Source organism: Monomorium pharaonis, chromosome 2 (genome assembly GCF_013373865.1).
Source record: "Monomorium pharaonis isolate MP-MQ-018 chromosome 2, ASM1337386v2, whole genome shotgun sequence".
In the NCBI taxonomy this organism is placed as follows: Eukaryota; Metazoa; Arthropoda; class Insecta; order Hymenoptera; family Formicidae; genus Monomorium; species Monomorium pharaonis.
In genome coordinates this window covers 33,237,153-33,259,096 of record NC_050468.1, presented here as the reverse complement: position 1 = coordinate 33,259,096, position 21,944 = coordinate 33,237,153, and the positions used below count along the sequence as shown (strand labels likewise).

At 27.9% G+C, this 21,944-nt stretch overlaps 1 protein-coding gene across 5 annotated transcripts; it reads right to left on the bottom strand.

The window, feature by feature from the left end:
• Positions 1–144: 144 nt before the first annotated feature.
• LOC105829608 (1-acyl-sn-glycerol-3-phosphate acyltransferase alpha) lies at positions 145–20,387 on the bottom strand. 5 transcript variants are annotated; one of them, XR_004962127.1, is made up of 8 exons: positions 14,877–15,029; positions 14,465–14,652; positions 3,262–3,447; positions 3,038–3,171; positions 2,683–2,864; positions 1,810–1,975; positions 1,363–1,673; positions 145–1,023 (listed from the first exon to the last, which is right to left on the bottom strand). XR_004962127.1 is itself a non-coding variant. In XM_036282609.1 (7 exons), exons 2-7 carry the CDS (start codon positions 14,473–14,475, stop codon positions 1,510–1,512), a joined length of 843 nt encoding a protein of 280 aa, XP_036138502.1. In that variant the 5' UTR covers positions 14,476–14,652; positions 14,877–15,029; the 3' UTR covers positions 145–1,509. The 5 variants fall into 5 exon arrangements, 2 of the variants coding, with proteins under 2 accessions (XP_036138502.1, XP_036138503.1); XM_036282609.1 differs by having other exon boundaries at positions 145–1,673; XM_036282610.1 differs by lacking the exons at positions 14,465–14,652; positions 14,877–15,029 and adding an exon at positions 10,782–12,134 and having other exon boundaries at positions 145–1,673.
• Positions 20,388–21,944: the final 1,557 nt, after the last annotated feature.

Sequence of the window (21,944 nt, the reverse complement as noted above, 5' to 3'; positions counted from 1 at the left end):
AATGTTTTATTCTTAATCATTTAAATTTTAATAGAGGCGCGAATTCCTGACATTTCCATAAAGGTATCAGTTTTTAATAGTACCTTAATAATTAACACCTACTAAATAAAGTGATAAAAATGATAATCAACCGAATGCATCATAATATTTAAAATGTAATTTATTGTGACGGTAACAATACCATACATAGAAAACTATTCTTAAATATATGTATAAACATTATAAACCTCACAATTTATAATAATATTTACACTCGACCGTTCTTCAATATCACTTGTATTAATTTTTACGAATACAAAGAAACGTACATTAATTTTTTTCTTGATAATGCATTAGGTAAACATTAATTTATATTGTAAATTAAAAAACTTTATCCTGTCTAATAATTATTTTCAAAGAGGATTAAGTGAATATGTCATACAAATGTATTGATAAAATTGACTTTTTTAGTAATCAAAAAAATTACGTAGAAATGCGTACGATGTATGAAATTTGGGCGTAAATACAATGGCAAATAATTTTTTAGACGTAATAAAAATTGCAAACATTGCGAAATAATATCGTAATGTATTTTAAATTCAACCTTGAATATTTGAAATTTTTTACTTCATCTCTCTTTTACAAACGTATGTGTGATTAGTACTATCGCTTAAACAATATATTAAAAAAGCAAAATAATTGTATTTAAGGAGACAATTCAATTTTATTATATTATGAGAGAAATCTTATTTGTGTACAAATTAATTAATTATCGCATATATAAAATAATAATAGAAAATGATTTCAAATATCCAGGTTGATGAAAAGTAATACAAAGTTGTTTTTATTTAACACGTAATATGATAAGTAACTTACCTAACGGAACTTATACCTAATGGAATACGTAACAGGATACTACACACTTTTACCCATTTTATAGTTTTACACTGCAATTTTACATCCGTTATAAAATGTATGCCGCATTTTGCATTTTAGTAATATAGGAATAGAGAATCTCATTTATAAATTATGTTTTTCTGTAAGCTATAAAAAGTACAAATTGCATTGTTAAAAAATTGTTTGAGCTATGCAAATTTTTTCTGATCATTAAAGATAAATTTGTATCAGAAATAATGGAAGAGCATCAACATAACATTCTAAACGTCGCGATTGTAACATAATTAAAGAAAATAGCAGAGATAGAATTAACGTGTCACTTGTAACACCATTATCATCATTATTATTTTTTATAATAATAACTTAAAATAGAAAATGACTTAGATAGGAAGTTTAGCTCTTAATTTAAAATGTGTTCGATCTTTATATTTTATAGAGCTAAACTTCCTATCTGATATGTATATCATATGTATGAAAAAAACGCACCAAATCTACATATGTCCATGGAAACTAGTAACATAATAAAATCATTTACACATGCAATCCTATTGCAATGCGCAAATTAGTCAGTCACGAGTTCTCTGATTAGATTTAGGTCATGATTTATACTAATCGCGTTTTGTGTTACTCTTATCACTCGCATTTCAAACTTCGTATCTGCTCCTCGAGACACTCTGTCGTGGATTCCACAAAGGTTTTGTTCATAACTTTGTACGTTTGCTCCATGAGCTTTGGAAGATCGTCTTTGGTCATACCCTCGGTAGGAATAGCTGGTAAAACGGTAATATAACTACTTCCTATAAAATATAAAATCTCTTTTTAGATATAATAATATAATTTACTTCTGTAGCAAGATAAGAAAATTATATATAAGAAAGTCCATTCCTTCATTATTTAATTATATACATTAAAATATAATTAGTTCTTGTTTACCTGAACTAAATCTTTTTAATTTGCTGTCTAAGAAATAGTATTTTGACACGACAACAGGTTGAATCGGCATTTGAGACTCAATCGCAACGTGAAAAGCACCTTTCTTGAAGGGAAGCAATGAATTACCCGAATGTCGATGTCCTTCAGGAAATAGAAGAAGCCTTCGCTAAAAGAATTAATCGAAATTTAATTTCCATATAAAGTACATAATATTCAATATAACATTTTAATTATATTATTATTTGAAGTTTATCTAAAACTTCTCTTTCAATTTAAATAATCTTTTATATAATAACATACTTTTTAACGTTATTTTAATGTATTCTGTCTTAATAATTTTTTTATATCATTTTAAGGCTACTATATTTATTCATTGCAGTTCTATTTTTTTTACGACTTCAAAGGTGAAAATATACATAAAAATTCTTGCAACGTACATTAAAATAAAAATGTTTTTTTAATAAAATACTACTTGTAAAACAGACTTTGTAAAGTATATCGAAAATTTTCCTTTTGTTTGAGATTTATAAATAATCTATGTATGTCGAATTGAATTGTGCCTAATCAAGGATAAAATGCATTTGACAACTGCCATAACTAAAATAAATATTTACCTTTTTATATAAAAGTAATATAAAATGGTCACTTTTGGTACACTTTAATTAGTTGGTACAATTGCGGCATTTTAAATATAAAACTGCTACATTAATAATGGCCGATTGCTCTATCTTCAAATTTTATTTGAAGATGGGACAACCGACTTTAAAATGAAAAATAATGTTGTACGTTGTAAGACTAATTTAGCTGTTAGACTAGGAGTAAATCTTAAATCTTTACGCTAACAATAATATAAAGAATATTATGTAAAGTCACCTTCGCCAGACGAATCGATTCCGTTGTAGCATTAATAATCTGACATGATTTTCCGGCATTTTTTCTATCGATGAACAATGTTCCCCAGAGCCAACATGCGAGACCAAATGGTCCTAGATACAAAATTTCTTTTTTCGAAACAACAGTGCAATTATCCATCGCTAACCATAATTCACCTAAAACTGTATAACCAATTTTATTAAATACATATATTATTTTATCGAGTTTGTTTAGAGAGTATTTTTTAATATAATTAAATTATTTTTTTATTTAATTGTATAATTATTTAATTTAATTATATAATTTTTAATTTATCTAGTAGATTTATAATAATTTGAATAATCGATGCAGTTACCGCAAAGATCTAATGAACTCTGATGATTGATGAGTACGACACAGCCTGAGTCTTTGACGATGTTTTCTTTGCCGCGAAAACGGAAATTCATTCCGATCATTTTCGCTATTATTACCACGCATCTGGCCGGCATTCTGGTAGATTTTATTTCATGTCATTAATTTTATTTGTAAAACTCGAAAATTTAACATCATCTATATATAAATAATATAGAGAGCTCTTACAGCGCATTTTTCCAACTGCCAATTCGATATAACATAAACGGTATCCATAATCCCGCGGATAACGCGCTCCCTATTATAAAGAAGGCGAATTTCGCTCGATATCTCACATTCTCACTTAAGGCACATAGCATTACAAAGAGAAATAACAGTGCGATGCCGCACGTCGAGTAAATGCCGCATAGTACTCTGAAACCATAGATTAATTAGAGTACAAGATTAATTAGAGTAAATAATTGTATATTTATTCTAATCATTAGGAATTGAAATTAAAGGAAACTATGCCCAAATTTAAAAAATGCAATTTGTTTCTAATTATTTTCACAAAGCTTCTGAGATTTCAATTGCTATTAAAATATAACGACTATTTACGAATAGTTAGATTTTATTTAACTAAAGTGATTTAAAAAATAAGTGAGATTTATTGTAATAATATTTTTCTGTTATTTAAGATGAGAAAAGTTTAAACTTTCTTGATTTTTAATTAAATAATATAAAAAGGGAAATAAAAAAAAAATATCTTATAAATATTTTAACTAAAAAGTTAAAATTATGAAAATATGTTTATAACATATATTTCTGAAACAGCTCTGAAGTATCTTTTACATATAAATTTTTGCATATGAATCTTATAAGAGACTTAATGAAAAGTTACTGAAAAAAATTTGCAACCTTTCTGAAATATGATCAAAAAGTTATTGAAATAATTGAAATTTTTTAAAAATATTGCTAACTGTATTTTTTTCTCTTAATATAAACTTAAATGTCATTTTTTAAATATTTTTAACACATTCAACACGGCATCGATTCCAATTGATACTTTCCAATTGGATGGCGTCAGTTCCTAGGGACTGACATTGTACTTTTTATTTATGAGTTCCTGGAGATAGTATCAAGCTTATAAAATAAATTTGGTAATTCATGTGATATATAAAAAATATATTTACTTTTTTAATCTAGTTTATTGAAACATTCTAAACATAGATGTTCTCAAATTAAGTTTTTACTCTTTTGTCGTGTATGTTATTTATGTATGTGTACACTGCCCGACAATTGATTCATTCCTAGGTACCCTCACGCGGGGTAAGAAGGACGTAGACTTTTCTCGATCTAGCGACTATTTCGCAGCAATCAATAATTATGTTGATAAATATGTCCAGTCAGCCGCTGCCGAATGATTGCGCCATAATTATTGTTTACGTTTCCCTTACCCCGTGAAGGATGCCTGAGAACGAATCATTGTCGGGCAGTATAATACTCACTAGGTATAAAACTCACGTGCATCATTGCATATTATTAAATTTATTAACACTCTCACAGTTTACTAAAAATGATATAAGAGTTATACACTTTCTCTCCCTCCCCCCCTCCCCTCTCTCTCTCTCTCTCTCTCTCTCTTTCTCTCGTTGATACGACTAATTAATTAAAACCCGACTTGCAAGAGAACCTCGCAAACCCAATATACTGATTTTAATGAAACTTGGCATAAATGTAGAGGGGATAAATACATGAATTTAGAAATTTTTGGTTTGGGCTTATAAACGGTTTAATGCCAAGTTTCATTAAAATTAGAATTTTCGGGTTCGCGAAGTTTCCTTGTTAGTCAGTTTTAAATATTAAAGAAGGCTAAACCCAGATAAATCATCAAATCTTCAACTTCTTTGAATATCACAAAGTTTGTGAACTAGAGCTTACGTAATCGCTGTTATTTTACGTAACTTATTTTCAATATCTCCGCAACAAATCATAAAATATGCGCACAAATCATCGCACAAATAACCATTTCCTGTAGATTTATGATAAATAGATAATCAAAGCTCATTATTATATAAACTTATTTTATACTTATGCAATATACATAATATCGCATCATTGCATATAAATTGTCGGATATTGAAAATTTTAATTTTTTAAAATGTTTCCATAAAATAAACACTGTTTCAGAAGTGTTATAGACACGTTATAGTTGAAATATTTATGAGATATCTCTGAAAAATTTTCATACCGTATGAGTATCATATTTAATTAAAGATCAATAAAAATTAATCAAACTTTCTTTGTCTAAAATAACAGACATTTATCATTGAATTAGATATCATATTAAAGCGGGGACACGATGCACGATTTCTCGAATGATTAACTTGCTCGCTAATATGTTTGCTCTAATGCATGCTAGATATACGTTCATTACGCGATTTTTGATTGTTATTATTTCAAAATAAACACTATCCATCGTTAATATTTTATTGCACGTGTCATCATGTAAGTGATCCACTATCATTATAATCTGTAATGCGCGATAATGAATATAGAAATTATGCATGCTGACATACTGCGCTTTTAATACGCATATGTAAAATGCATCAAAGCAAGCTTAGCAATGTGAAGACTAATCATTCAAAATATCGTGTGATTCCAATTATAATATATATAAAAAAAAATAAAATAAAAACAAATTACATTATGTAATTACATAAATGTAAGAAATGAAATAATTTAAACAAATAAAAAACTTTACGTAAGATTAAGCTAAAAATATAAAAAATTAAAATTAATAATTTAATGATAGAATTAGTATAACATAACTACAAGATCATGCTATGTATAGCTAAGATATGTTAATATAATAAATGTTAACTATTGGTAATCGAACTGGCTAAGATGCTCACACAAAATGTGTAGGAAGATTCACATTTAAATTCTAGCTGAAATAATATTTTTTCCAACAAATTCTTTACAGTTTTTTCAGGATGAAGAAATTTTATAGATGCTTGTTAATAAAATAAATTTTAGCAGTATTATTAAATTTAAATTCACATAAAATTATTGTGTAATTATGATTTAATTATGATTTACAATTTATAATTAGTATGTACACTATGTTACGTTCATAATTAGTGTATTCTAAATTACTATATTATATGTTATACTATATTATATATAACTAAATATCATGTGCTATATTTTAAATTTAAGACAACCTTTAATCTATACAAATATCCGTATGAATAATATTATTATCATTGATTAAGTGCGAGAGATAAAATCGCAATACTGTAATGACCATTCAAAATTTTCAAAGAGGCTTAAAGTTCAATTTCTCAATGTTTTTCGAACATTATCGGATATCTTTCACAAATATTATCTGTCAGAAGACCGACGTAATTTTTAATTATATATCGCGCTTTAAACGGACTATTCGGAATTACTGATTCACCGGACTTCGCACTTTGTATCTTGATATATCATTGAGGAATAATATTATACGTGTGTATTGATTTAAAGAAAGTGTAATAGCACGTAACCAAAAGTTAAAATTAAAACTTTCAAAACAAGTATAGATTAGAAAGTGTGTTCTACCAAATAATAAAAGTTTTGTAATACTGTTTTGTGTATATATTATGTGATAATATGTCCGCAATCTAATAAGAAATAAACGTTTAAAAAATTGGAAATCTAAAAGAAACAGGTACAACAGACTACTTTCCTCTTCTCTTTTTTAAATCTGATTTATTTGTACAAAATACTCAGTAACCAACATGTAGCGCAATTATATATAAAGATTAAGTTAGGTTAAATTCTTTAAATTAGATTTTTAGTTTTACATAGCATTCTACAAAGAAATATTATCCAAAAACGAAATGGTATGCCAAAGTGGTATGATATTGACGAGCTTTCTCAATTTAAAAACTACATAAATGACACATCACTCACAATTAATCAGTCAATATAATGTACTTTTTTTTATACACGTTTAAATTAATTTTATATGAGGTTTTTTCTCAGTACATAAAAATTGAATATAAATTAAAAATAGCCTCCTTGGCTCTTTTTATAAATAATGCCTCTATTTAATAATTTGAATTAATTCCGAAAATTAATAGTGAGTTCTTGGATCACGCACATTAAAGTGACAACCAATTAAAATCTAGTTGATTTTGAATCAGAACTTATGAATATACTATGTAAATAAGTTCTATCAAATTAAACCGCATTGTAATAGTTTCATAAAATAATTATAGTAATAGATTTATTATAGCGATATATGTATATCCATTCATATATAAATATAAAATTCTTTCTTTCAATTTTATAATTTGGATAGTTTCTTAATCATTATTATGTATTTAGAATTAAATAAAAGTGATTTCGTTAATTCAATTAAGGAGTTTTTTAAAGATCAAACAAGTCTGTAAAGTTAAACAATAATGAGAAATTAAATAAATATGTGAAGAACAACGAGGGAAGATGTGTGTGTGTAATTATGCAAATGCAAAATAAATAACTTATATAAATCTGGAATATTTGAGGGCATGTATACAGAGTATCCCAAAACATACTGGTCAATGCTCGTAAAAAGGTAGAAGAGATCGAGATGAACATAAAAGTCCAATATTGTCTTGGATTAGGTCCACTAATAATCGAGGTATTAATTTTTCAAATTATGCGAATGAGAGCGCGCCGAGAGAAGAGCTCGATCCGCTTGAGTCATAATACGGAAGAAAAAATCTATTGTGAATGTATGATAAGCTTTCATTAATTTACTGTTCACAATTACGATAGAAATTAATTAAATTATTTGCCGATTCCGTACAATAATATCTCGATTATTGGTGGACCTAACCCAAGACAATATTGAACTTTTATGTTCATCTCGATCCCTTCTACCTTTTTACGAGCGTTGACCAGTATGTTTTAAGACACCCTGTATATGTGATAAAATCTCGATAATAAAATAAAATAAAATATTTTTAAATATAATTAAAAAAGAAAATTTTAAATGTAATAAACAAGATTAAATTGTACATAATTTATATATAGAAAGGTACATGTTACTTATACATAATGCTCGGCAGTATCAATAGGTTCATTGTTTTGCAAAGAAAAGCAAGAAAATCAATGCTTCATGATAACGAACAGTGACGTTGTGTTTTCTCAATTCTTATGCGATAGTGTCTCGAAAATAGTTCCTTTTTCGACACACACATTCAGACACAAACCGAATCAAAAACAAAATTTACGAAATGTTTGTAAAAATTTTGTCAGCAAAAATGCAAATTTGATGCAAGATTTGTATTGCTGTTGGCAGAACCAAAACTATCAGTGAAATTGACTAACAAAGAATGGCAAAAATCAAGCAGATTCAAAAATAATTTGTTTAATGGTAGAAATTGAAAGATACTCGTATTCGTATAGATGTTGCAGTGTTATATTTGCAAATCCTATTAACGGAATACTTATAACAAATACGATCGACAATCTGTAATTTCTATTTTAATCCGTCAATCTATCCGTCTGTCAATCTAATTGACAAATCGCTGATAATTCGCTTACTAAATAATAAATAAATATTTGCACTTTATTCAGAAATATATTACATTTTCCATCATGTAAAATCAAATTATTCATATTACAAAATGCTGATTTTTCTTCATTTAAGAAATTTTTTTATTGGATATTTATTGCATATTTTATGTCTCTTCATTTTTTAAACATATTTAAATATATACAATTCCCAATTAATAAACAATGTTTTTTAAATATTTTTAAATTTTTATTAATATTATATTAATTATAGGTTTATTTTAAAATATTTATTAAAAGTATTCATTAAATATTTATTTTACATAAATTATTCATTCAGAACAATGTTTTATGTTATATTTTTTCATGTTTAGTCAATATTTATTTTATATTAATTACTCACTTAAAATTGATTTGTAATTAATGTATCTTTCTCAAATGTTAAAAAAACTTTTAAAAAAGATCATTATTTTTTCAATTCTTACATAAAGGCTAATCTATATTAACGTTACTTATCACGCTTTTTATCTTTTTCGGAGTTCGTTAATTTTTATCTCGCCAATTTCGATACAACAATGCGTGAAGAGATTAATAGACAATAAACAGACAATAGAACAGACAATAAAAGACAATAGACAAAGTGCAAAAGAACGAGAAACAAATCTTAAATTAAACTTACGCGTTAAAAAAAATTAATTTAGTGTTCTGTTCAAATCTAAAGTAAATTAGTTAAACGTTTAATAAAATTAAAAAGTTAATAATCTTAATAATATAATAATATAATAATATAATAATAATAAATAATCTTAATAAATTTAACTTAACTTATGCCAGTTAATTTATTTTTAAAATTTAATTATTTTTAAAGCATATTAACTTTAATTTATTAATTTTTTTTCTAAATAAATAATTTATCTGTGTAAATAGAAAAAAATTATAAAAGAAAAAATACATTTAAGAAACAAAAACTAAGTTTGATGTTTTACATAAACTTAATTTTATATATAAAATAAACTTATACATGCAAATAAAACATGAAATTTATTTAATACTTCATGTTATAATTTTTTGTTAATCTAATTACAAAAAATTGCAACATTTTAATATAAATAATATTTTTCAAAATTTAATTTTTGATTTAACTTAAGTTAATTTAATACTAACATAATTTTTAATTGATTTAATTTTTTATTCATGTAGCTTTTAATGCAACTAAATTAATTTTATAAGCCATTAACTTTAACTCAATTTAGTTTTTAAAAAATTTTAACGTATACCTAATTTATCTTAACAAATATAAAAAAAAATCTTCAAAGGTCAATATTAATTTTTAAATTTAAGTTAACAAAATTTTTATTTTTCAAACATAAGAAAACATTTGTTTTAATATAAATTTATTTAAAAAAAAATTGTGAATTCATTATTTTTTAAAATATCTAAAATTTTTTCTTTGTCGACTTAATTTTATTGATTTTAAAAGCACGACAGTTTTAAAAACAGGAAACACTAAAGAATCATGAATTTTATCATGATAAACACAGATCTACAATTTTTTTGATGTGGCAGTGCAGCACAGCCTACAAAAAAATGGTCTGCATCATAGACCAGACGATAATATCTTTACGTATCTTGAGCCGCTGAACACAAATCCAGTGTCAGAATTACCCCATCATTCACTATTTTCCGCGTGCAGAGCAATTATTGCAATTTTTAAGAGTTTTAGGCTTTTTTTTAAAAAAAAAAGAAATGTTGAGTGATGGGGCAATTCTCAAATTTGAACACCGGATTCGTGTTTAGCACGAAAATACATAGAGATTGACAAGTGGAGTCCCAGTATCAGACCACTTTTTTTGTGCCTGTGTTATTTTTTTCAGAAATGTTATTAAAAATGTTTTTCAAATGTTTAAGTAATTTTTTAAATGTTGAAAACATTGTTTGCTGATTAAGAAAACCTTTGAATTGCTATTTCTATTTATAAAATAGAAGAGTTAATAGAATTATAGTAGTATATTATTATTATTAATAGTTACTCAAGAATTTATTAAAAATTAGAATATTTTATTATTTATATTGCATAGTAAGTATTATTCATGTAATTTTTCCAACGTTATCAATGGTAATTTCTTGCATTATGCGTAATGTTGTTGTATTTCAATTGTAACTGTAATTATAATTTCAATTTTATTTCATCACAAGTAACATCTATTTTTATCACTGACCTGGTTGTTTTGCTTTTTTATGTATCTTAGTTTTTTTTATGTTTGTTGGAAGTTGTAAAATATCGTAAATTGAAGTAAGTCTTGGAAATTTATACGCACTTCCACATTTCCATGTATTATCACTAAAGTGAGGTTAATATGTGTTATGAAAATTAATTCTATTGAAGCAGAAATAAAAACATCAACTTGGATCATCCGATCGCGACTGACCAGAGGTCAGAATTCTTCTCGACTGTTATTCGAGTCCTTTTACTCTTCTTAGCTGATAAGCAAGTCAATTCGTTCGTTAAAGGTTAAACGATTTTATTCAGTAAGTTGAAGCTTGATAGTCTGAAAGGTGTTGAAGAATGATATTACCTTGACTATTCGAAATATTATTGAAATATTTTGAATAATCGAAATAATAACATATCAGAATCGATTGTAACTAATATTTTCTCTACTGCGCTCATGATGTCACGGTACACAGCGCAACTTGATCGCGAATATTTATTATTTATTAGATCGGATTACATCATCATCCTGGAGAAAATAAAATAGGTTCTTAAAACCCTTAAAATAATATTTCGTATAACCGGCTATCTCGCGATAGACGGTTTATTTTATAAACTGTCAAATGTATTAACGTGCAAAATGTATGTGTATGTGTATATGTGTGTATATGTATGGTATGTATGTGTGCGCGCGCGGCCTATACAATGTAAGAAAACGCGTACGCGCGGGAATGAGTATTATAGGCCGATCGAAATTCTATACATAATTGAGATAAGTAGTTACGCCCGCGGAGATAATACAAGGATAACAGAGTTAACAGCATCGATAAGCATCGATAACGCTGCACACAAATATTTGATATATTAGATACATTTGAAAAACTCAAACATATGTTTCTCTGTATTGTGACTCACGCTTTACTGTATAAAAGGTACGATTTTGCTGTATCTGCAAAAAGGATATTGCCTGTTTTTGCTACAGAGAAGATAAAATGGATATTATTTCTTGCAATTTTTAAAAGCAATTTGATGGTGTTAGTTAAAATTACGTCGCGTGACGAGAATATAAAAATTGAGCTTAAATCGGAAAAACGCGTGACGCGTTATTCAAAATTATTTTATTAAAAAAACGAGTCACTATGTGTATTAATACTACACAATGTGATACATACATCATATTTCAATATTAACCCTCAAATTTCATAATTCACCTCACAGTTCAACTTCACAATAGCACAAATTGGGATTTCAAATTTTTGATAAATAGTAACTTAAAGAAAACAAAAGCAATTTTAACTTAAAATGTGTTTTTTGTCAAATTTTCTCTATTACTTGTTACTTCCGTAACAAAAAAATAATTTCTTTAATGTTGAAAATATGTTAGAAATATATAATAGAAATTTCAAAAATAAAAAGAGAAAAGAAATTTTATCAAATTTGTATTAGTATGGAGTGTGAAAGTTAAAAATATAACATAGCTTATAAAAATATTAGAGCTACGTTTAATAGTTAAAATAGCCGGTGTTGCGAAGTTTTCGGACACTTGCACTGCCATTCGATGCGTGAGAGACGCCGCTATCGAACATGCTCGTGCATACAACGTTGCGTCTAATATTTTCACTATTAAATATAGAAGTTTTTAGATATTTTATATTTTAAATATCAAAACATAATATTAAACTGAGTACTATCAGTATTTTATATATATAGCATAGCAACTTTCGTAAATAAGTGCAACATATGTATATGTATTATATATATATATATATATATATATATATATATATATATATATAATATATGCATTTCCTCAATTTAAACTTAATTATTTATGTTTCTATCGCGTGATATAATTTTAACTAATACCATCAAATTGATCGTCTCAAAAACTATAAGTATTAGTTAAAATTATTTTAAAATTAAATATATATATAACTTTTTCTGAGCAAAACAACGGATTTTTTCTTAATATTCTTCTTTAACGCGATATTAAAAGTCAATTTACACATATCCGTAACATGTACCGTGTCCGCTCAGTTCGTGATTTTTCATCAATGTCAGTGATAATAAATATTGTTCCTTTGTTTTTAAATGGATATGTTCACACATATCTGACACAGTACCGTAAAAATCTCGAACTGAACGGATACGGATGTGTGTAAATTGACCTTTAATCTGTAAAATAATTTTGTCTGATTATAGTAATTATATAAGATGCTCAAGCTAGTGACTAGACTATATCAAAATTTTTCATATAACTGCATAGCTATGTGAAATTATCATGTTTAAACGTTCTTTATAATCATTTTGATGATTTAACAAAATTGTTTTTACATCTCTCTATTCAGCTAAATTTTTAGATATTTCAGCTTTTCTCTTGAGTTACCGCTATTATGAAATAAACGAATAATAGTTTAATGTAATTGAGACATTGATGTAATCGTAAACAAAATGCTTTCAATTTCATAGTTAGGTATCTTGTGATAAAACGATGAAATAATACCGTAGTTATGCAAATGTAATAAATGTTGTATAAACATATCATGATAAATGATTTATCATGAAATGATAAGATTGCCTAATTTCCATTATAACAATGTACATTAATTAATAATAATTCACTTAATAAGTATGTTTTAAATGACTTGTGTGGAAAGTGCATCTGTACTATAAACAATAATATATATTATACAATATATAATACAATAAGAATACATAAAATGTCCATAAAACATATAACATATAATATCATTCATTAAACACGCGTTGCATTTACAATAATAGACAATGGTAAAAATATAACAAAAAAATAGCATACATAAATAAATAAATGTTTATAATAAAGCAGAAAAACTTTTATGTTTCGATGTGTGTGTGTGTGTGTGTGTGTGTGTGTGTGTGTGTGTGTGTGTGTGACAGGAGGACAGAGAAACTACCTTAAATTGAATTTATAAAATATAGGGTAATTTTGTACTGTTGTGTGAAAATAAAGGGAAATACAAAATATTAAATAAAATATTCTTGAGTATAAATACATACATATACATACAGACACAAAAACTTTATTATAAATATAGTTAAACAACTTTAACGCAATATTTTTAAAAAGATTAATTACTTAATTAGAAATTTATTTTTTTTTATAAAAATAACATTTATTAAAATGGTAATTGGATGGGCAAATTAAATTTTAATTAAATTCAAAATACGGTTAATACAAAGAAATGTTTTTCAATAAAATAATTATTTTTAAAAGTTTCTAATTCTAATTTTATAGAGGTAAGCTTTTCATATCGATATATTTGATATAATCGAAAAGAAAATGTAAAAGAATATCAATGCTATTACATGCGTATTTTATGAAAATTAATATATTGTGTAAATATATTAAAATATTGTATAAAAATAACTAATTTTAAATAAATATTATCAATTGCGTTATAAACCGCACTGACAATGGTTAACAACGTTTGCCACCGCCGAATTTCATTTCTATTCAACTCGCGGGATCTACAACTCTATTCTATGGTCATCTTTTTTATTAGATAAATCTTTTTTCATTAGATAAATGTCAATAACATGAACGTATGCGTTGATAACGAATGGAAAGACTTTATTTCCGACGTGAAGTCGAAGCACGAGATTTAATCGAAAGGTGTATTAACATACGAATTATTACAAATTACTCACGTCTTGAACATGACGTTATTCACTTAGGCACGTAGCGTTCACCTCGCTTGATCGAAAACGACTGTCAAAGCCAGCAATCATCGGTCTAGCTGTGAGCGACCCACGTGGGGGCACGTGGTGCGCGCGAATATCGAACAGCTAGTTGGCGCATTTTGCTCGTTATTTTCATTGATTCTGGTCTTTAAGATCTTTTAAAAAAAAAAGCGCCGTTAATGATTTACCCCGCCGTTGATACTTGCACGGAGTATTTATTTCCAATCTATATCATATATGTATATATATATATATATATATATATATATATATATATATAAACGATATCAATGTGATATATATATATATATATATATATATATCACATTGATATCGCTTTTATATTCAAACACATGTGATAAATTTAGAAAATATTTACCATTGTCTCCTTCTTGACCTTCTGCTTGCAAACTTGCATCGAGCCTTTAACTACACTAGTTATCAGTGTTTGTACTTATGTTGTCCTCTTCAACTATCGATTTTCAACTATCGGTTATGTCATATCTGTTATTTTGTCATATACTTAGAAAAGCCTATATAGATATATTTATATTATGATGATAGTGCAAGTGATCCCTTAAGACAGTTAGTCCATGAAATACGTTGATTTTGCAATTGTTAATAATGCATCTTGCTTTAAAATCTTCTACGTCAAATATGAAATATGAAGATAAATTTGTATCTTTAATTGCTTCTTGTATTGATTGCACTACTTTTAGATGTTGATGTATCAAATGATTTTCTAAATCTACTATGATTTGACCATTATAATACTTATTACAAATATTGCATTTTGCAATCGGCCACATTTTTGGTGTAAAATATTGCCATACCAAGTTATTGGAATTCCATATGCATATTAATATTCCTTGATATCTTTCTATATATTCCAAACGTACATCAAAATATTGAACAGTATTTGCATTGCTCCTATCAGTTACCGATTGTCGTATAATTACATCCATGTCATTTCTTTGTAGACTTTGAAAAACTTCTTTAGTTATATTATGATAGTAACGCAAGTGGTACATTAAACCAAATATTCCGTGAAATACATTGATTTTCTCAACAGTGCAACCCATAACGGTACATTTTACATCATACGGTGTTATGTCAAAAAATAAGGATAAATTATTACGTTTAAGTTCTTTTCGCATTTCTTCGTGTATTTCCTCTAACACTATTGGATGTTTGCGATTCAGATGACGCTCTAAATATATTACCAATCTACTCATGTAAACTTGATTACATATATTGCATCTTGCAAAAGGCCAAATATCTGAAATAAAATATCGCCATACCAAGCTGTAGCTGCTACTCCATGGCAATTCTTCTCGACATTCCACAGCTTGTGAATGTGCATCAAGTTGATAATCATTAGCGTTTGCATTGTCACGTTTAATTGATATTAACGGCGGTAATATTATTATGCTGTCCGAGTCATTTCTTCGACAATTTTTGAAAAGTTGAAAGGTACATACTTGAGTATTTTTATTAATATTATGACGATGATGTAAATGATTTGTTAAGCTTTTTATTCCGCAAAATATATCAATTTGGCAATTGTTAACCATACATCTTACGTTAGAAATTTCTACATCAAATGCAAAATATTGTGACAACCAGGTTTGTTTAATTTCATTTTGTATTTCGTTTATTACTAATGAATGTTCCTTTGTCAGATGCCTCTCTAAATGTGGTTCCCTAATATTAGTACTATAGCGTTTAGAACAAATAGTACATCTTACAAAAGATTGATTTTCTAATCTGAAATACCGCCATACAAAATTATCGGGATTCCATTTACTTAGTAATTTTTGATAGTTTTCGGCTTGCAAACTTACACCAGGCCATTGATCAGCATTTGCACTTGCATTATCTTTTTCAGCTTTTACTGTTATTCCTTTTTCTTGATATTTTTCAACTTGCGAATATGAGGTAAATCGCTGACCATCAGCATTTATATTGTTCTCCTTGACCGATTGTTCCATTATTATGTCTGTGTCATTTTCTCGTTTACATTGGACAGTCTTTACAGATATATTCATACCATGATAATTGGACAAATGAGTTATAAAGTTATTTATTCCGCGAAATATATTAATTTTACAATTGTTAATCATACATCTTGCTGAAGATAATTCTATGTCAAATAAGAAAAATAAGGATAAATTGGCTAATCTATTTCTAAGTTCTGCTCGTATTTCTTTCACGATATCTAGATGTTGAGACATCAAATGATCCTCTAAATATTCTATGACTTCGCCATTGTAGCAGTTATCACAAATGTTGCACAATGCAAAAGGCCAGTTTTTCGGTGTAAAATACTTCCATATCAAATTGTCGGAGTTCCATGTACATATTAATTCTTCTTGATGTTCTCTGATTTGCGAGTTTGCATTAGGCCGTTGACTATCAGAGTTTGCACTTGTCTCTTCAGTTAGTAGTATTTTTTCTTCTACATATTTTGTCTTGATATTGGTTTGCAAATATGTATCAGGCCTTTGAGCATTGGTACATGCATTGTTCTCTTCAGTTACTAGTTGTTGCATCATTACATCTGTCATCTCTTTTTACTTGAAACAATGAGTAAATATAAATATTAATAGCAGAATATAGACTGACACATGTAAAAACATAACTAATTAAAGATAAGCCTTATTCGATCACAACTGGATTTTCATGTTGGTACTTCTTGTGCAATTTTGTATATCTTTTCAAATTGATCAATGAATATACATATTTATATTTATTGATATAATCATAGTTGTGCAAATAACTTATTAAGCTCTTTATTCTATAAAACATATCAATTTCGCAATTGTTAATAATGCATCTTACCTTAAAAGATTCTATCATCAAACGCAAAATATCATAATAACCATGTTTGATTTCTTTTCATGCATATTTCTTTTAGTTTTAATGAATGTTCATATGTCAAGTGTTTCTTTGAATCACTTTCCCAATGGTAGCATTTAAATATTGCAAATTGTGTTCAAAAGAATATTCTTCTTGTGCAAAATATTCGCTATACAAAGTAATAAAAATTTAATCTTACATTATTTCCTATTTCTCTCTCTCTCTCACATAAATATCGAGTAATGCCCATTTCTTCCAATGTGGTGCAATTTAAAGTTCTTGTGAACTGCATTCAATATTGAAGGCAATTTCATCTTTATTTTCCTTTTAATTGTATCTGAGCCGCTATTCCGTACACGGTTACCGTGTTACCGATAGTTATCGATTCGATAACTGTCGTACATATATTTTCATATATCAAGTTACATGCGCAACACATACTAAACTGACAACTATCAGTAACCGTATATGAAATAGTGGCTCTGGTTCTGATTAGCTAAACATATACTTTCTCTGTGCTACCTTATATTTGTTTAAAATGTGGTTGCTGACTAGCTATGATAATGTTCTTATATGTTGGTATACAATTTAAAATTCAAATGCCTATTTGTAATTCACACTGGTCTAACCTAGCTTACAATATTTGTATATGAAAATAATAAACATTACTTCTTAAATTGTTTCTTCTAGAGTTTATTGTTCTATTCATAAAAATATATAAATAGAGCAAATGTATAAAAAAATAAGAAACAAAAAATTTTACAAGATTAGAGAAAATACTTCTTATCGATATCTTATGATTGCCAAATAATATACCATAATAATTCATACAATATATCATAATAATTCACACATAATTATGTATATATTATGTATATATCAATAGAATAAAATAGAAAAATGTTACACATAAGCTCACATACTGAAGTCTCGCATTATCTTCTGTTCAAATTCTTTAACTAGCTAAAAATTGATTTTTATATAAACATCATTCAATTGATTTGAAACTTTCACCAAAAAATAATTAATCACGCAAAATTTCGTTCAAAATTTAAGCTCAGTAAAATTCAGGTGCAGTTCTCCCGTAGGGAAGGAAGAACCCTCCATCGTCATTTGAAATTCGAAGCAAGATCAACGTCCTTCATCTAATCAAGTTTTATAATTGTACATAGTATTTTATATTTTGAGTTTAAATTTTTTCGCATATTCTATGGAGAAGAAACTAAAATGCATACGCATGTGACCAAGGATCATGTTTACATCGCTATATTTGATCGGTATGACAGATATCCTAACCTATATAAATAGTCGTCAACTTTAACGATTAATATCTCGCTTTGCAGAGCAGAGCGACACTTTTTTCTTTTCAAACTTTTCTTTTAATGCGAAAACACATCGATTAAGTATATTTTTGACGATATTTAAACGGATTAAACATTTAATAAAGTAAACCAAAACTTTGAACCACACTAGAGAAAACGAGCATTAATATTACTTATTTTTACTAATTGTTGATTATGCTTACACATACATTTTATTATGATTTCATTGTTTGGAGTTATATTTATTATAATATCGGCACAATTATTACTTACGCAAAGTGTATTTATAAAATGTATGCCATATCTCACATCTTCAATTTTTGGTATCTATTCTCTTTTAATTTCGTGGGGACGTTTCGATCATTTAGCTAATAAAAAATATATAAAATCTTGGAATGCAAAAAAGGTCGATTGCTTCAATCAACAACCCAAAGAAATCTTGTTATAGTTTCTATTCCGATATTTTGAAATGAATGGGAGCGATTCGACCACATAGTCAAAGGTTGCGTTCAGGACACTCAACAGTTGTACAACAGTTGAGTAATTCGCTAATATAATTGGTCCAAATTTAGAGATTTAACAGTAAGGACCAATAATCACTGATCGCTCACTGATCACTTGTGTTTCCTGAACGCAACCAAAGCAATGGATAATTGATAAACGGGTCAAAATATCGAAAGCAAAAACTAATATTGAAAGACAAAGTCATTGACCCTCGTGGGAAACCTACAAAAATATTTCAGGTCAAAATACGTCCAAATATATTCACGCTTTTCATAAGATTCACGACACTCCTTATATCACACCAGTTATGCGACATAACTTACGCTGTGGAGAAATATTCAACAGAGATCAAAGAAAAAACATATGTCGATGTTGATTAAATAGTAAATATTAATTATAGTTATAGAGTTATAGACCAACACCAGAATCCGAAGCAAAGCAGAGTGACCACCGCTGACCACCGCGTCTACCGAGCAGCGTTGCCAACTCTAAATTTTAAAATTCGTTATACTTACCTCCCTAAAAACCCAAAAATAAGCTAAAAATGTATGTGTGTGTGGGGGAGGGGGGGAGTGCGTGTGTGCGCATTTAAAAAGGAATGTATTAAAAATTGAAATACATATATAATCTTAAGGATATAATTATGGAATAAATTTTATTTTACTTCATAATTGGTATAATTATATTAAGGGTAATAAAATTAAATGACAAAACACATATAAACGTCAATATATAATTAATATATATTATTTAAACAATATACGATTTATGTTTGTTTTCTCCCATTGAAAGAATATAAATATACTATTGAAAATTAAGTAACATATATTGTTCCTAATGTGAGAAAATGAGAAAAAATTAAAGCAAACACAATAAATTAAAAAATTCTTATATTTAAAAATATTCTGTGCCATCTAAAACGTTTAAATAATAGTTAAACAAATATTTCACCGTAATCTGTTCGACTTGATTTTTTAAAATCAAATAGGGCTTTAATTAAATTTAATTTACTGTTTTTCTGAAAAGCAAAAGAATAATGGGCTATCGCGTCGTTTCTTGTCGCGGCAAGCGTTTTCGCATCCACGTTCCACCCAGAAGTCCCAGAACTACAGACAGGAGTAATTAGAAAACAAATGCAATTGCTATGGCAACGAGATGTATATACACTACGCTTCATTGGCCAGTATTCATAGTCGGATCTTATATTTAAGATCATCTTAAGTACTGTCTTAAGATGCCATCAGCCAATCACAGAGCTGTATTAGCATCTTAAGATATTGCTTGAGACGATCTTGAAATAAGATTCGACTATGAATACCAGCCATTGAGTCGTTCCTAGGCACTCCTTGCGGAGTGAAGGGGACGTGGGAAGTGGTGGGAAGCTGGGAAGTAGCCATGACGCCATCCGCCGACAGCAGCTACTGAACATACTTATCGACCGAATTATCGATCGCTGCAATAGTCGGTAGGTCTACACGCGCGCGATTTATCACAAAAATCAAACATATATCCCACTAAACACCAAGTTACATATAATTAACTTCTTATATTTTAAATTATATATTATAAATCTTAAATGTGAATACAAAAAGATAATACAAAAAGGTAACACATTTAAAACTTATGATATTACAAAATTATATTTAATATTATATATACCCAGATAGCCAAACCTGCCGAGAGCACGAACTGAAAAATTTTGACACATATTATGCTGGCAAAAGTTGGACAGCAAGCAATTACAGTTTGCCGTTTCAACTAACATTAACAGAAACACGACAAAAATCGAGTAGACTTTGCGTCACAATGTGCCCTCAAAAATGCAGCAAAAGTACAACAAAATTTAAAGACATTAACAAAACAAAAATCAGACATTGTGTGTTGACACAATATACCACTAAAAATTAAATAAAAAAACAGATATGTCATGATGTCACATTAAATTAATAAAATGTAGCTAGAAATTTGACATATTTGCTATCACGCTGCGATACCAGAAACTTGGCGAAAATACAGCACGATGTATCACATGAAGTACTGACAGCAAAAATGCAGCAGAAATCGAGCAGAGCCTGCCGTCATGACATGACGGCGAAAACGCGGCAGGTATAGACCGCGAGTTTGCTACATCAGATGTGTGATGACTTCTGCACACAGGACGCGGCAAAGCGGCATCGCGGTGGCCAATCACCGTCTTGCTTTTCTGATAATACATATATGTATTTAATAAAAAAGCAAGACGGTGATTGGCTACCGCGATGCCGCTTTGCCGCGTTCTGTGTGCAGGAGCCATGAATCCTCTATAATAGATGATTTTAGTGAGTGGGCGGTAGTAAGGTTGATCACCCGACGTGTCTCCCGTCGAATCCCACACTTCCCGGACCTGATCCTCCCAGAAGTCTTCTCAAAGATTTCCACCTTCATATAAAAAAAAGTTCAAATTGGACGGTTCTTGCATGTGATATCATCTTGGGTTTAATTAACTCTCTGCAGTCAGTCGAAAACGCCACATTTAAATTTAAGTATATAATCATAAAATATATAATTCGTAATGTATATGTAAATTAAATATCATCAAATTTATAAAATTATATAATGTAAATTAAATGTAATAATAATATTAATAAACATATGTACATTGCATACATTAATTATTTATTTTACTAATTAAAAATTATTAATAATACGTCATATCGTGTTAAATTTTTGCTATATTTTTCCGATTACTTGTGACGACAGCTTGGTGCTCGATTTCTGCTATG

Bases quoted from the DNA above. Each gene is read 5' to 3' on its own strand.
- LOC105829608 (XM_036282609.1), bottom strand. The intron at 3,172-3,261 runs GTAAGAGCTCTC...AAAATCTACCAG, and splicing joins GGCAGTTGGAAAAATGCGCT to AATGCCGGCCAGATGCGTGG. The intron at 2,865-3,037 runs GTAACTGCATCG...TTGGTTATACAG, and splicing joins GAGTTCATTAGATCTTTGCG to TTTTAGGTGAATTATGGTTA.